Consider the following 16,050-nt stretch of genomic DNA (forward strand, 5'->3'; position numbering starts at 1 on the left):
TAAAGCATAAGAACTCTAATTTGGAAGACCCTACTTGAGAAAATTTATGTTTTAGGTTTCCTATGGTGAACTTGTTCTGTTAGGGCTAAACCCGAACCAAGCTAGCTAGGGCTCGAAAGCCAACTCAGCTCAATTCGACTTGATTTGAATTTATTTTCTTCAAATATGAAATGAGTTCAAATTAAGAGATTTGACTTCTTTTAAAATCGAACCGAACTTGAGCTATAGAGAGTTTAACTCAATTTGGCTCGCGAGCTAGATAGATGACTCAATTTGGTTCAAATTTAGCTCGTGGCTCGATTTGAATTATGTTAAATAATTATTAAATGACTTCATTTTGTCAATGAGCGATAAATTCAAACCATGAATATGAGCCACATATCTGAGCTATAAATTTGAGTCAAACTCGAATCAAATTTGAATCGAACTATTTTTATTCGAACTGAACTTGAACAACCTTTAATATTAGCTTGATAAATTTGAGTTAAACTATTTTTTATTTAAGCTGAACTCGAGCTAAGAGGTATTTGAGCTTGATTTGATTCATATCCACCCAATCTTTCGTTTGAGCATGTAGGTTGTTTCCTTGACAGTATTTCAATGTTTTGAAGGTTAGCTCCCATCATATTCTTAAGTTCATCTATGTACTAATAGATGGATCTTTAAATAGCCTTTGTTGTCTTCTCTTGTTGGAAAAACCCAGTCAATTCTATAAATCAAAATATAGTTCGGTGTGTTGAAAGTGTTATGAAACGTATTAATTATTTCCATAGCCTAATTTGTTTTCGTACCTTGTTTCTAGATTTTGTGATAAAGGACACTCTTGCTCTCTTCTATATTTGCATCTCTTTTGTAGGTGCATATTTTTAGAGAAGTAGAGAAAACAAAAAAAATGGGTAACTTGTTTTATATGATAATTGTTGAGATTTTAATATGTATCCAATTGCTAATAACTTCCTTCAACTATCATCAAGACAATTAATACAAATAAGTCAAATTGACTTATCATATATAGACTCAAGCATATACCTCTCTTATTCTTGTATAGGTTCTTTAACTATTTATTTCAACTTACAACGGAGCCTCTATTGTCGAGTTCCTTTTACTATGGCAGAGCATCTTTCTTGTTATAATACCATTGTTAAAAATTAAATAAGAGTGAAGAATTTATTGAAAAGAGAGAAACAAATAAGAAATTGAGAGTTTATGAAAAGAATTTGTGAAGAGAAAAATGAATTAATTATGTATACTAATACTTGTTATTCAATTCATGGTGAGGCCAACCATTACACACATAGATCACTTTCTCTCTCCTCGCTTATTTGGTCTTGCTCACCCCTATGTTTATTACACCAACCTTAATGAATAATAAAATAAAACAGAATCAACAGAGAACGTATACTCTAACTAAACTACGTTGCTTACTCCTAACACTTATAAATTTGCCTACTACCCGTCAAATCTTTAGATTTGTGTAGTTTACTTCTACTCAAAAGAGATGACATGGGTTTAAATTTCTTTTAATAGTATTTTAATATTAAAATTTTAATTTATTTAATATAATAATTATAAAATCAGTCATTATATTCAAAGTTTGATATGATTAGTTTTATCTTAAAGAGAATATTTAATTTAAGTAAGATTTTTTATTATCAAAAATAGAAATTATATCTACTCATTTTGAGTATATAAATATATACATATTTAATGTATGAGTATGAGGCTGGTTATTACATCCGAGGTTTAACCTATCGATTAGGATGAAGTTCTTTGTTACTAAAAAAAAAGCTACATTTATCTATTTTAAATATATAAATAAATATATATTTAATGTATGTCATCATATAATTAAATAATATTAAATTAATAATAAAATAATATTTAGGGAAATTAAAATAAACGCCTTTTTTATTGGGGTAATAAAAAATTTACCCTAAATTTTGGGGTTAAAGAAAAATACCCTTAAATTAAAGTATTTAAACGAAAATGTCTCAAATATCCCCTTAAATACCAAAACTACTATTCTAATTTAAATTACTATTTTATTTAAGGGTAATAAACAAATTTACCCCTAATATTGGGGTTTAAACAAAAATACCCCTAATCTAAAGCATTTAAACAAAAATGCCCCAAAATAATACCAAAACTACATTTCCTCTATTTCTATATAAACCACATATCTTCCTTCATTTTTAACATATCTGAGAGAGATTTCTGAAGAGAGAAAATAAGTCCGTGTTCAAGATTTCGGGCGTGAAGAGAAAAGTTCGTCATTTCGAGGTATTTCATTACTTTAATCGTTATTATTTTATTAATAATACAATTATATGTGATATTTTATATAATAAATTATAGTTGTATGTAATATATAAAATAATAAAAATTAGATAGGTTATGTTTTAAATATTATAGTAGTATAAGATAACATGATATTACTTCAATCGTTATTATTTTATAAATAATGTAATTATATGTGATATTTTATATAATAAATTATAGTTGTGTGTAATAAGTAAAATAATAAAAATTAGTAGGTTATGTTTAATAATATTATTCTGCCAAATGGAATTATGAAATAGGTATAATTATGTAATAGACATCTATAGATAGTATTTTCAGTCGTGTTATTTATGTTGATTATATATTTGATTTGGGCAATATACAATTTATCCCCAAATTTTGAGATTTAAGCAAAAATACCTTTATATTAAAGTATTTAAACGAAAATGCCCCAAATATCCCCTTAAATACCAAAACTACCCTTTTAAATTAAATTATTATTTTTTAAAGGGTAATACCAAAACATGATATATTTAAGTAGTCACAATATATAATTGAATTATGAAATATGTATAATTATGCAATAGACATCTGTAAATAGTATTTTCAGTCGTATTATTTATGTTGAAGATATATTTTATTATAGGATTAATCTAAATGGTTGGATATGTTTCAATTAGATATGACAGAAATTAGATAGAAAAGGGTGACAATGTTATAAAATATGTTGGAGGTAATAGAAAATTGATTAAAATTCCAGAACATACAACATTCGAAGAATTAATCGAAATAGTGAGCGACAAGTGTAATATAGATCGACGAATATTTAACATTCAGTTAAGCATGAAACCAAGGCATCTCGACGACAGTGTTCTGATAGAAATTTCGAATGATAAAGATGTTGAGGTTCTTAACGGTCTATCTAACCTCTTCAAAGAATGTGTTCCAGTTTTTGTTATAACTACAGTTACTGATGATAGTTATGAGACTCAACAAGCAGATGAAGATTTTCAAGGTGGTGAGCCAAGCAGTTATCCAGAAAATCAAACTATTGGTGTAGAAGAGATTCAAAATATCGAGATCAATTCGAAACAAGAATTCTTAGAGGAAAATTTTGTATATATAAATGAAGTTAACGTTGATGCATTGTATCGTATAGAAGAATTCCTTAATAGGGACGAAGCAACTTTTCCAAAGTGGAGTGAATTTAATGGAAAAGTTGTACATGATATTCCAATCGAAGAACCAAAGGTTGAAGAGAAGACCTATGTTAATAACGATATTGGAGGTACGAGTTATTTTCTAGAAATAAATCCTACTGGTGGGAATGTTTTTACTGATGCATTTCATTAGTTATCACCTTTTACTAATCAACCATCTACATCTAGAAACTCTAAAGCATTGACCGATACTGATTCTCCAAAAGTTGGTACATTATTTCCTAGTAAACAACATGTCATTGATGTGATAAATCAAGACACGCTTCGTAGGGGATATCAATTTTTAGTGGACAAATCAGACACGCTTAAATGGGTGATTAAATGTCATAACAAAGAATGTAAATGACGTACACAAGCAGTTAGGGTGGGAGAAACTGATAACTTTGAATTATGTCGTATGGATAGCTGTCACATATGTTGTAGAAATTAGATATTACCTCATCATAGGCAAGCAGGTGCCCGAGCTTTGGGGTAAATTTTGAGGACCAAATTCATTTTAGTTGATCGTGTTTATCGACCGAAGGAGATCATTGTTGATATCGTCGATCAATAAAAAATTGATATATCATACGCACAAGCATGGCGAGCGAGAAATTTGGTGCTTCAATCATTAAGGGGGACACTAGAAGAGTCATTTATGTTGCTGCCAGAGTATTGCCTCAATTTAGAACGTTGTAATCTGGGGACGGTGACACTTATACTAACGGATGAGGAGGATCGATTTAAATACTTTTACATGACATTCGGTTGTAGTATCCGTCCATTTCAGTAACATATTCGATCGGTTATTTGTATTGATGCTGCTTTCTTAAAGGGTCGATATTTGGGTCAACTATTTATTATTGTCGCATTAGATGTGAATAATCAAATATATCCATTTGCTTTTGGGATTGGTCCTAGGGAAGATCATGACACATGGTGCTGGTTTTTAACAAAGCTGAGGGATTGTATTGGTGAGGTACCTCATTTGACCATCATTTTAGATCGACATATCAGTATATTTTCCACATTGGCTGAAATTTTCCCTGGTGTGCATCACGGTTGTTGTTGTCACCACCTCTATTGTAACATGCGGTCCAAGTACAAAAAGAATGCTAAAGTCGCATGGATGTATTGGAAAACAGCTAAGGCGTACATTGAATTTGAATTCCAATAGGTCATGAAGTCACTGTCCCGTATGCACCCTAAGGCAATTGTATACCTGTGTGAAGTGGGTTTCGATCGATGGGCACGAGCATATTTTCCAGGGCATAAGTACAATGTAATGACTATGCTCGAGGTTTACCTATTACTATGTTGATCGAGTTCATTAGAGGTACATTGCAGCAATGGTTTTATGAAAGAAGAAATCATGCCAGTAAGTTCATATTCACTGTTATACTATGTTATAAATGTGTGTTACTAAACTTATACTTGGTTACTAACCAGATGTGTTTATATTTATATGATTTACAGATGCTTGTATCAGCCCAGTCACACCTTGGGTTGAAGATAAGATCGCCAAACGTGTACAGAAGTTTTCAAACTTAGAGATGCATCCTATAACATCTGATCGATACCAGGTTTTTAGTAGTGTGCTCGGTGGTAGGGGGTCTAAGCATGAGACCCAGTGATATGTGCTTAATGGTAGGGGGCCTAGGCATGAGACCCAGTGATATGTGCTTAGTGGTAGAGGGCCAAGGCACGAGATCTGATGATATAACCTCCTCGATAGGGTCGCTAATCGGGCACGTGGGAGGGGACATATGCATCAATAGGAGGAGGAGTAACAATCGGAGAACTAACGTCACAAAGACTCGATGGTGCATCTCCTGATGCCGAAGAAGATCGACTATCCGACACCCCTGTATATCAGACGACATCTTCATACCACTCCGTATCTCTCTCAACCGGAGATAAATCTAATGGAAAATTAACATCATCCTACAAAATATTTATTTGCAGTATTCATTATTGTTATATCCAGAGTATATGTTAATGCTTAATAAATTAGTATTTACTGTATCTCTAGTGAAGATAGCTGAGATAGAATCCCATCCCGGAATGTCCTTCGTGTGCTATCTTAACATCCGGGCGGCTCCTACAGACGACGACATATCTACCCATCAAAATAACGAGTCTAGCGTCTCATAAATCCAAAACTGCAATATCAATATAAATCGGCTATTGTATATATTTACAATCATATTAAACTAATTTTATTTAAAACATTAATTTTTTGTTTGAATTAATAAATACCATAATTACCTGAAACGCTAGTGGAAATCTCATGATGTCATATTGCTTAAGCTGGTTTTTCTTTTTCTTTTTCAGGCCGGAATCCATAGAAATTCAGGAGATGTTATCGCATATAGAGCGATATGTCATTTGTCATACTCGTACGCCCCACGGGTATGCATTAAACCCATCAAGATGATCAGCTAATTGTAATATCTTCTGGTGAATTGTTTTCCTCAAGTCACTCCCTAACAACCCCATGTGAAGATAAAACAACAGTGCTAACTTCACTGCATCAGTGTTATCCTCCCCCCACAGTCTCTATTGGAAAACACGGCTCAGATCAACATATGTAACTGATTTACACCCGTGAAAATATGTCTGGAGGATCCGATCTATGGCCTTCGACGGAATGTAGAGGTCGATATCTACCAGATGACTGAATCGAAGGCTTGTCATAATAGCAAACTCAAATGCACTGAATCTGACATCCACGTCATTAACCCGAAACCACAACTCCTCTCCCGAGGTCACCTTATTTACCGCTCGAAAGATGAAGGAATGTATTAGGACCCCACTAAATCGACTATCCTTCAAGTCTAGGAAGTGTCCGAAACAAGTATGTTGAAACATTTGTAATTGTCTCTCTGTTAATAATTTTTTGATCACGGCTCTCACATCTCTATATCAACGTGTAGTAACTTGAGCCTTGAAGTGCTTTTCAAGAGGAAATTGCAGTTCATTCTGCTTTCGTCTCTTTTTCTCTTTTGTACAGCTCCCTGTATGAAAATTAAATTACAATTATATTAAATTTATATAAATTTTAGGGAATAAATTATTCAATTCTATGCATAGAGGCTTTATTCGAAAAAACAGATATCAAATTCGAATTCTACAAGTAAAAAAACCTTAAGATGGATAAATTTCAATTTGATCCTAGATAAAAAATATCAAAAAAGCCCTAAAATTTAATATAATCGCATTCTGCCCCCTGATTCCAACCAAAGGAAACGCATGCTAGATAACTCTTGAAAATCGTAATTTGCCCCCACCACGCGAATTCGCACGTCAACCGCAAGAATTTGGGGGTCAATCGCACGAATTCAGGGGTTTGACCTAATTATGCGAGTCCACAAAGTTTTCCAATTTTTATTATGCCCCACCACACGATGAAAACGTGCAGTTTTACCCCCGACCACACGATTACATGTAGTCCACGAAGTTTGAAAAGTGCAAAATGCCACCCGGTCTACACGAATTCTTACCACACGAATTCGTGTGGTCACTACGCCATTCGCGTGGTGACTACCGAATTCATGTGGCCACATTTCACCTTCCAAACTTCATTTTTCAAACTTCATTTCAACAACAATCAATTCTACACCTAATCTAACATAAAAACCCTAACATAATTCATCAAAATCAGCAAACAATCAAGCATTTTCTTCGAAAATTTCAAATCCGAACCCTAACGCTAAACACCCAAATTTCACATCAAATCACTCAAATCGTGAAACGAAATGCATAAAGAGATGACAAGGGTTGTTTTACTAACCTTTTTGTCCATCGTCATTGCTAGAAACATCGGAAAAATCGCCGGATGAAATCGGAGTTGCCGAGTGCGCGAAACGTGTGTTCAAAATTTTATGTTTTCATGTGTTTGGCGGTGGTGCGCATGGTTATGGACGATTTTGAGTGGAGGGGCATTTTCATCTCTTCACAATTTTGGGGCATTTTCGTTTAATGTTAAGATTTAGGGGTAATTTTGTTTGCCCCCTAATCTTTGGGGCAATTATTTTAATTTTCCTAATATTTAATCACATAATGATACACATAAATATATATAATTTATATACTTAAAATAGCATATATAGTAGTACTTTTATTATTATTCATTGCCCATTAATCACTCTATAACCAATTTTAAAACATTCCTGTTATACTGTTCACTGTTTCATTTGCATAATTAATTACAAAACTAAGATTAATTTAAATTATTTAATCGTTCATGGCACTGGCAAATAATTCTGAATGCATTAAATTCCAATGCATTAATTGCTTTTACCCTTTTGGGTTTAGACCCCTAATATCCAGTCCATGAAATAAAATAAAATAAACATTAATAGATTTTGGCGGGTAGGAATAGGGTTTATTTTAATAATTTATTTTTAAATTAAAATAGATGAGCACATATGCTTTTTAATTACCCAAAAAATAAGAAAAATTGGCTACAGTTTTGCCCAAGTCTCTCTTTCTTCTAAAAATCTCTAGAAGGTATGCTCTCCTTTTCTCTTCCCTCTCTCTTCATTTTCTTTTTTTTTTAATATTTTATTTAATTGCGTTTATGTTTTGTTTTGGTTTTTTTTTTTTTGTTTTTTTTGTTGTGTTCAGGGTTTTAGAATGTGTTAAATGTTGAAGGTGGCACCCATTGCTTCCAAAGGTGAAATCCTAAACCCTAATTTGTTTTTTCTAACTTCGGTTGGTACCATGTTTTTGTGTAAACGCTGTCGTCTCGCTGATCGGATAATGGCGGTTTTTTCTCTCTGCCATTATGTTGGTTTTCGGGTTTCGTTCTCGTTCTGTATTGGTGGTAAAACGAAATATAATGGTGTATGAGGAAGAGGAGTGGGTACTATGTGGGGTTTATTTGTTTATTTATATGGCTTTGTTTGTGATGATTGAATTATGATCAGGTAACCATTAATGGTGATAATGGAACGAATGGGAAGGTTTAGGTATAACTGCTGAAGTACAAGAGGAGAAAATTTTGGTGGTATATTGGTGAGGTGGATTGCCCACTTAGAAAAGATCTTGATTTTTTGTATTTGTTAAAAAAAATTATGTGCTGTAATTGTGGTGATAATTTGTCGGGGAGTAGACTGTAGATATCTTGTCATCTTGTGTCACTTTCTTGGACTGAAGATTTGTATCAAATTTTGGGAATTAAAGTAAAAGTGCTTTAGTCTAGTTTCTATTCAGAGGATTTTGCTTGTAAAACAGAGTTTTGGATCCCATTAATTTACGAGCTCATGTAGAAATGTATATTATGGTTCATTTGTTTGATTTGTTCTCTGCAGTTTCTGCCTATTTTATATCTGTTCATTTCTTCCATCATATGCTTACCTCTCCTTGATCTTGCACCTATGATGATATATTGGTAGGAAGCATTGGCAACATTCCATAATAATTAAGAGAAAAGCCATTGCTTCTAATAATGAATTGGTCATAGTTAAGAGACATTGTAACTCAGTAGATAAACTAGAGCATAGAGATGTAACACAAGTAGAACTAAAGTATGAATTTAGCTAATTACCAGCATTGGACCAAGCTTGGCGCAACAAGGTTTGAAGCACATGGCCTAAATGGTCCTCTACTATTGGCACTGTGTAGTATGTGAGAACCTAATTCTTTTTTTTTTTTTAATCCTTTCTTTTTTTTTCCAACTGTAAGAAGTTCTATGTTTATTTAGAACTAAACCTAACTGTTGCCATTTGGCAATGGCTAGTTGTCAGACTTAGAATAACTCCATTAGCGGTAGTAGTTTTTATATATATATATATAGAGAGAGAGAGATAGATAGATTTTAGTAAGCATGGCCTATCAATAGTTTTGCTCTGGCCAAACTAGGGCTGCATTGTGCCTATAGAAGAACGAGCTTGGGTTTAGATAGTATTGTGCTTGTTTACACCAGGTCAGCTTGATGCATTCTTGCCCCTTTGACTGATCTAGTGTATTAGAATCTTAGATATAAGACACATGAATACATAGAAAAATCAATTTTAGATTATGCCTGATATTTTCACTCTCTTGCACTCTCTTTCTCATAGCACAACTGGTGAGTTGTCTCACATTTCAACATCTAACACATGCTTTTATGGGTGCCCTTTTTTTTTTTGAAATAAGGGTTTTTGGTAATCGTAAAAGGGATTAGGTATATCTTTACCTTAGTGGCTAGTGTATGAGTTAATACTTCTAGAAATACAAGCAATAAAAATAAAATATGATCTTACTAGTTTGGTAATCCATTGTTTGCCCTTTTGTTCTGCTTATAATGCATGCAAGTGATGTGCTTTGCATTTGTGTTTTCTTGTTTACTGTTCATGACATGCTATTTGCTTCATTGGGATTCTTAAACTATTTCAAATTGTGAGGTGCTTATATAGAAGACTTGTTTTATGTATGATATGAATCTTGGGAGAATCATATTTTAAAAGGTAGTTGTTGAGATTGGAAAACTCAAACCCATATGAACCCTACACTAAAAGTCTATACTTTTTGATGTGCAATCCAAATCTCATACTTTTCACTTGAATTCTAATATACCGTCACACTCCACATTTTCAATGCCCATGTGGTTGGTTGTACTCTTGCTCTTTACTGGCTTTGGGCAAACATTGCGATGTTGATGCCATCACTTGCATTGCATGATTGCAATTGAGAGTTGTGATGGTGTCTCTGATACCAAATTATATGAACTTTAAGAGGAACACACCTCAAAAACTATTTGTTAAGGGTTAACCAAAAACCATATAAACCCCATATCTGAAGCCTATACTATCCGATGTGGGATTCAAATTTCAAACTTTGCACTTAACATCCTAACAATATATCACCATAACTGTGTGATAAATATCAACACATAACAATGTGATAGACTATCAATGTCAGCCATGACAATTATTGCTTGCTTCGCAAAAATGGTATTTGCATGTTTTAGTGAAAGGGATTGTTTGTGGCTGTTAATTTATATAATTTTGATGTCACTTTTTGTTCAGGGATAAATGCTAAATGAAGTTACTTGCCAATTTTCCATGAATTTTTGGTTAAATTTTATAGATTATAGGAATCAGATCTATAAATCTTTATTATGCCTTATTTCTCTGCCTCTATATGCACTGTCTACAGGAACATGTCTTGGTGTTGCCTGATGGACTGACCAGATAATGGTTCACTTTCAGGTTTAATCCTGATGCTGGTACTTTAAGTATATTTACAAATTCTATATTTTAGTGCACTATTATGAGTTCACTGTGAACCATGTTCTTTGATGGTTAATGGTTTCCATCCTCATATTGTGCCTGCCTTTACACATCCAATATATGGATCTTGGTGGCAATATTACGTTTTGATATCAAACTTCTGAGACATGTGACTTTTAGGCAATCTTCCAAGTATAGTTCAGTATAGAAGAATGGGACTGCAAAAGATCATTGGTGTTATCAATACATAAAAGAAATTGCTGAAGTATCCTGTAGAACAAGTCGATTACATTTTAGCTTGAAGCTTTTTAGTACAGTTTATGATGACTCTGCAAGAAGATTATACTATCATTTTTTTTGGTTGTTGCTTTCAGTAACCTTTTTTAGCTATTTAATCCAGAAACTTAATTGGTAGGTTAGGACCTAAACATAGTATCTGAAGTAAAAATTTGGGAAAGTTATATTTATCATGATTCTTCTTGGTATCAGTTCTTTGCTAATAAAACTATTTATATGATGTTGCTGGTAAGAGGTGAAGACTCTTGTTTCCTATTCTTTGTTAAATAAGTTCATCCTGATTTTTTTGAGCATAATGATTGATATACTGAATTGCAACTGTGACTTATTGATTATTATCTTTGTTTGTAGGTGCTTCAGAAACTCTAAAAAATCGTGGGAGACTGGACGAAACCTCTAAGAAGGGGCTATGCTGGTCTGAGCTAAAGCGTACTGGTATGTCACGGTGGGGTGTTTCTCGACTAGTTACCTTCGAGTACAAACACTGCAATGCCAAAATGTCACCCAGCATCGTTAAGGAGAATGAATTTCAGAAAGATGTTGGAGAAGCTGTGACAGCTGAATCTTCAGGGTCAGAAAGTCCAAACAGAAAGCACCTAAAACTTGGCCAACTTAGAGAGGCAAGATCTACAAAATGTGCAAAATTAAAGCGACAGAACAGTAGTTCTTGTAAATCTAAGCATAAAAAGCTTGAGAATACCAAGGACCGATGGTCTGCTGATAGGTACCTGTTAATCAGTTATAACTTTTTAATTAATTGTTCATCATTGTGTCATGTCGTTTAACTATAAAGTTTCATTTTGAAGGTATAAGCTGGCAGAGCAAAGTATGCTAGAGATCATGAAGGATGAAGGGGCTGTATTTGAGAATCCAATATCTCGACCAGTGCTGAGAATGGCAGCTCGTAGACGCATTGGTGATACTGGTCTCTTGGACCATTTGCTGAAGCACATTGATGGTAAAGTGGCACCAGGTGGTGCAGAAAGGTTTAGGCGCTGTTACAACACTGAAGGAGTGATGGAGTACTGGTTGGAGAATGCTAATCTAGTTAAGATTAAACAGGAGGCTGGGGTGGCAGATCCTAAGTATGTTTCCCCATCATCTCGGTGGAAGTGTAGTGGTGGCTCTTTTCAGGAGTCTGTTTGTGCTGAAGAACTGAAGATGCTTAAAGCTGAAATGGAGAAAATGAAGAGGTATGTAGTGATTTTTTTCCTTTTGGAATTGAAAGGCTTTTCATTGTTATATTGTGTACCTATTACTTGTTTTCTGTGATCTTAGGTGTTCTTTCCTTTTCAGAGATATGCAGGAGCTGGTGTCGCATCAGTGTGAGCAAGATCAAGCTAATCCAGTTGAGGTCAATGTTGAACAATAGTTTGTTAAAGATGATGACATACAATCATTGACCTCCCTTGGGGTTTCTAAATTGTTTATTTGACTGTTAAAGAATTCAAAATTCGGCTGGACCCACCTCTGATATCTTGGAAAAGTTCTGTGATTTCTTTCATAGATAATTAAAAATGACGACAAAAAATGTGCAAAAAAATATGTTTTAAGCTATACCTAGATTATATGTTCAGATGAAACTTTAAGGAAAGTTCCTTCCGATTTTCATACTTTTTCATTCTTTATAAATATAGAATCACAAAAAATTTCCTATATAGATCTCAAATTTTGAAGCCTCATTTGGGCATTTTCCTTTCATAGGATACACACAGGAAACTAGTGAGATGGAAAGCTAAAACGGATCAGCATCTAATGGAGCTATCAAGTTCTTTGAGTGGAATACAGGTAGCAAAGCAATTTCTCCTCAAGTTGTTGTAACTTTGTGATAACGAGAAAAGGATAGACTGCCAATGATATCGAGCAGTTCATGTCATAGTTTCATTATTCAAGGTTTTGGATGATGTGCAGTTGTAATTGAATGTCAATTTGGCTCACATATTCACATCTGACATTTGTTTTTCAACAGGATATGCACAGGGAATTGATAAAATGGAAGGCTAAAACTGAGCAACAATTGATGGAAATATCAAGTACATTAAACAGTATGCAGGCTTTGAAGCAACGCAATGCCTTTAGCTCTCCAGATCATCCATATCATGAAGGATGGGAAGATTGGCTGGAGAGCACCAACCTGGTTAATATTCAAGAAGAAGATATTGTACCTATGTTAGGGAACACTGATACAGAAAATGTTGGTCAGGAAGTTGCATTGCGGGATAATTTAGCTCCACTATCTCACTTGAAGCCTGGTGATAGCCCTTCTCAGGATCCTGTTTGTGCTAGGGAGCTCGAGCTGCTGAAGGAAGAAATGGCTAAAATGAAGAGGTGATTAGACTAAGCTAAATTGAGCTTGTGATTGAATATATACATTCACTTAGGCAATATCTCTCTTTCTTCCCTGAACAGAGATATGCAGGAGCTAGTACCAAGGAGGCAAGAGGAAGATAAAGTTAATGTTACCCCAGATTCTTCTGTTATTACCAATTCAAAATTAGATCTTGATAATTCGTTACTTATTTTTCAGGTAATGTTGACGATATCTTGAATTAAATTTCACGATGCATCTTTTGGTGCGTATTCTGCTCATGTTGTCTCAATTAAGCTGCTCTCAGAATTGTTTTCTTTGACAGGAAATGTTTAAGGAGCTGGTGAAATGGAAAGCTAAAGTGGAACAACAAATACTGGAGATTTTGAATGCAGTTAGTGGTATGCAGGCATCAAAGATATAGACTCCCTTGACTCTCTAAGATGGACTTGATATGATGGGATAGGATCTTAGCTATGTATTTATTATCTAGACACTGTGGTCATCCTTATATTAGTAGAATATAGATAATTGTACAGAATATATGAATCTGAAGCATATGGTTCATCAATTTGACGTGGATGAAAAACCAGTAGGATATTCATTTAACCTTTAATGATGTCTGTTGCTGTCTGACAGCTACTGACTTACTACCCAACTAATTTTTGCGATGAAGCCTAACTGATCGTAGGCTGTAGTAGACAAAGCTAGACGTCTGTACTGTAGATTGGTTTTAGGAAAGTATGCTGTCTGCCCCAACGACTTGAATGTCTTGTGGATCTATGCATATTTATATATTTTGCTTTTGATCTGGTGCACTAAAATATTGTTTTACTTCAATGCTTGTTGGTATTATCTTTGTTTTTTTTTTTTTTTAATATTTAAATGACATGTCACACTTTATTTGGTCATGTAGAGTAATGAATCTTAGTGTGTTAGTATAATTGGATTTTCAACTGGGGATCCAAAGCTGCAAAAAATGACAGGGACAAAGCACATTAGACACGTCAAGGGGATTGAGTTGGCTCGTAGCATGGTTCAAGCCCCTGTTATAGGCCACAATTTGCAAAATTACGGATTGCGTTAGACTCATGAGCTTTACAGATCATTGCAAAGGCCTTAGGGTCTGTTTTGGTAAACAAATAAAAAAGTTTTTAATCTATTTTAAAATGGGGTCAGGTAAGACTCCCTGCCCCCAAAGCACCCAACGGATTCGTAGTCGTTGGGCTAACACTGTAATGGCCACGAACCCCTTTTTTATTTGTTTCATGTAATGAATTTACTATAAAATCTCTCTCCAACATTTTCCATCTCACACAATTCACTCAGCACTCTCTACAGCTCTCTCAATCTCAATCCTTCTGTATCATTTCTCAAATTTTCTACTTTCTTTATCAATTCTCAATTTTTGGAACTAATCTGTTTTAATTTTTTTAATATTTTATCAATTGTTATTTTTGTTTCATTCATATTAAAATGATCAAAGATAAAATGAGTTTAAATTTTTTTATTATTTTGATAATAAAGAAAATTAATATATCAATAAAGAACTTTAGTGATAGGAGTAAGAATTTGCAACACCACCATTGGCGGAAGAAAAAAAAGAAAACAAAACTCGATTTTGTGGGAGCATTTTGATCAAACTAAAGAAATAGTAAGTGGTAAAACAATTTGACAGATGCTTTCATTATACTAATTTGACTTTATTTGATAAATCTTATGACATATTGCAAGGATCCTTAATATCATGGATATAATGTAATATGATATGATTTGTGCAAATGTTTGTACATGTCTGATGAATGGTCGTTCATCTTTTTTTATATAAACGAATTAAATTTTAACTTTTTTAGACTTTTGTTAATTTTTTTAAATACTTTTTGTTATATTTTGTCCTAATAGGATCATAACAGTTCTAGTTATTCATCTATCATCTCTAACATAATGTATGCCTCATGTAGATATTTCGATGTCGTTTTACTTTGGATATGGGAGCGATACACACGTTCTTATACAATTTAAAGATGAAAGTGTCATCAATGTGAGTAAGTTTCCTAAACACTCTATTATGGTTGTTTTATTGCTATGTTATGCATATAGTTGTCTAGTTTACAAGGATGAATATTGTCTTAAAATTTAAAATTATAACTTCTACTACCGTATAATATTTTGATTTTGTGTAAATAAATCCTAATAGATACTTCCCTTAATATTTTCTTGTCCTTCATATTATGTTCTCTTCTCTTTTTATAGTTGTTGAGAAATACATTTTTTCTCTTTTAGGAAATTGTGGATTGTTAACATTTTGTTAGAAATTTAGTTCCAATTTTATTATTCAATTTATTTTTCCTTTTTTGATAAGAAAGTTAAATTAGTTCATAGTTTCTAGTTTTTTATTTATATTATCGATGATATATAAATCAGGATTATTTCTAAAGAATAATAAATTTAATGTACCACTGAATTTGCATCATAGTATTAGAGGCCTAAGTCATTGTTCTTGGATTGGGTATTTTTTCTTTCTTGATCTTCAACCAACTCCCCTCTCAATACTAGCCTAAAGATCACAAAAAACATGATAGACTTAGACTGATAAGAAACATAACAGAAACGACGGTGACAACTACATTCATTGGAGGATATGTCCCATTTTAGAGTAACAAATTACAAAACAACTAGACTATGTATAGGTTGAATGAGAAGAACTATTTGAAGTGGTCTCAATTGATTTGCACATTCTTAAAAGGAA

The 16,050-nt window shown here is 33.4% G+C and overlaps 1 protein-coding gene across 6 annotated transcripts; it reads left to right on the forward strand.

Moving 5' to 3' along the window:
- The first annotated feature begins 7,900 nt into the window (after nucleotides 1-7,900).
- LOC123199460 (protein DYAD-like) lies at nucleotides 7,901-14,125 on the forward strand. 6 transcript variants are annotated; one of them, XM_044614478.1, is made up of 11 exons: nucleotides 7,901-7,991; nucleotides 8,109-8,157; nucleotides 10,623-10,675; nucleotides 10,877-10,961; nucleotides 11,345-11,717; nucleotides 11,800-12,186; nucleotides 12,272-12,347; nucleotides 12,698-12,781; nucleotides 12,963-13,321; nucleotides 13,403-13,520; nucleotides 13,627-14,125. In XM_044614478.1, exons 5-11 carry the CDS (start codon nucleotides 11,431-11,433, stop codon nucleotides 13,723-13,725), a joined length of 1,410 nt encoding a protein of 469 aa, XP_044470413.1. In that variant the 5' UTR covers nucleotides 7,901-7,991; nucleotides 8,109-8,157; nucleotides 10,623-10,675; nucleotides 10,877-10,961; nucleotides 11,345-11,430; the 3' UTR covers nucleotides 13,726-14,125. The 6 variants fall into 6 exon arrangements, with proteins under 6 accessions (XP_044470413.1, XP_044470412.1, XP_044470411.1 ...); XM_044614477.1 differs by lacking the exon at nucleotides 10,877-10,961 and having other exon boundaries at nucleotides 10,623-10,692; XM_044614476.1 differs by lacking the exon at nucleotides 10,877-10,961.
- The last annotated feature ends 1,925 nt before the right edge of the window (nucleotides 14,126-16,050 follow it).

The sequence above is a fragment of the Mangifera indica genome, chromosome 16, assembly GCF_011075055.1.
Source record: "Mangifera indica cultivar Alphonso chromosome 16, CATAS_Mindica_2.1, whole genome shotgun sequence".
Lineage (NCBI taxonomy): Eukaryota > Viridiplantae > Streptophyta > Magnoliopsida > Sapindales > Anacardiaceae > Mangifera > Mangifera indica.

Coding starts and splice junctions, on each gene's coding strand:
- LOC123199460 (XM_044614473.1), top strand. CDS start 8,127: ATGTTGAAGGTGGCACCCATTGCTTCCAAAG. Junction 11,718..11,799: donor GACCGATGGTCTGCTGATAG/GTACCTGTTAAT, acceptor TTCATTTTGAAG/GTATAAGCTGGCAGAGCAAA. Junction 13,521..13,626: donor ATTCGTTACTTATTTTTCAG/GTAATGTTGACG, acceptor TTTCTTTGACAG/GAAATGTTTAAGGAGCTGGT.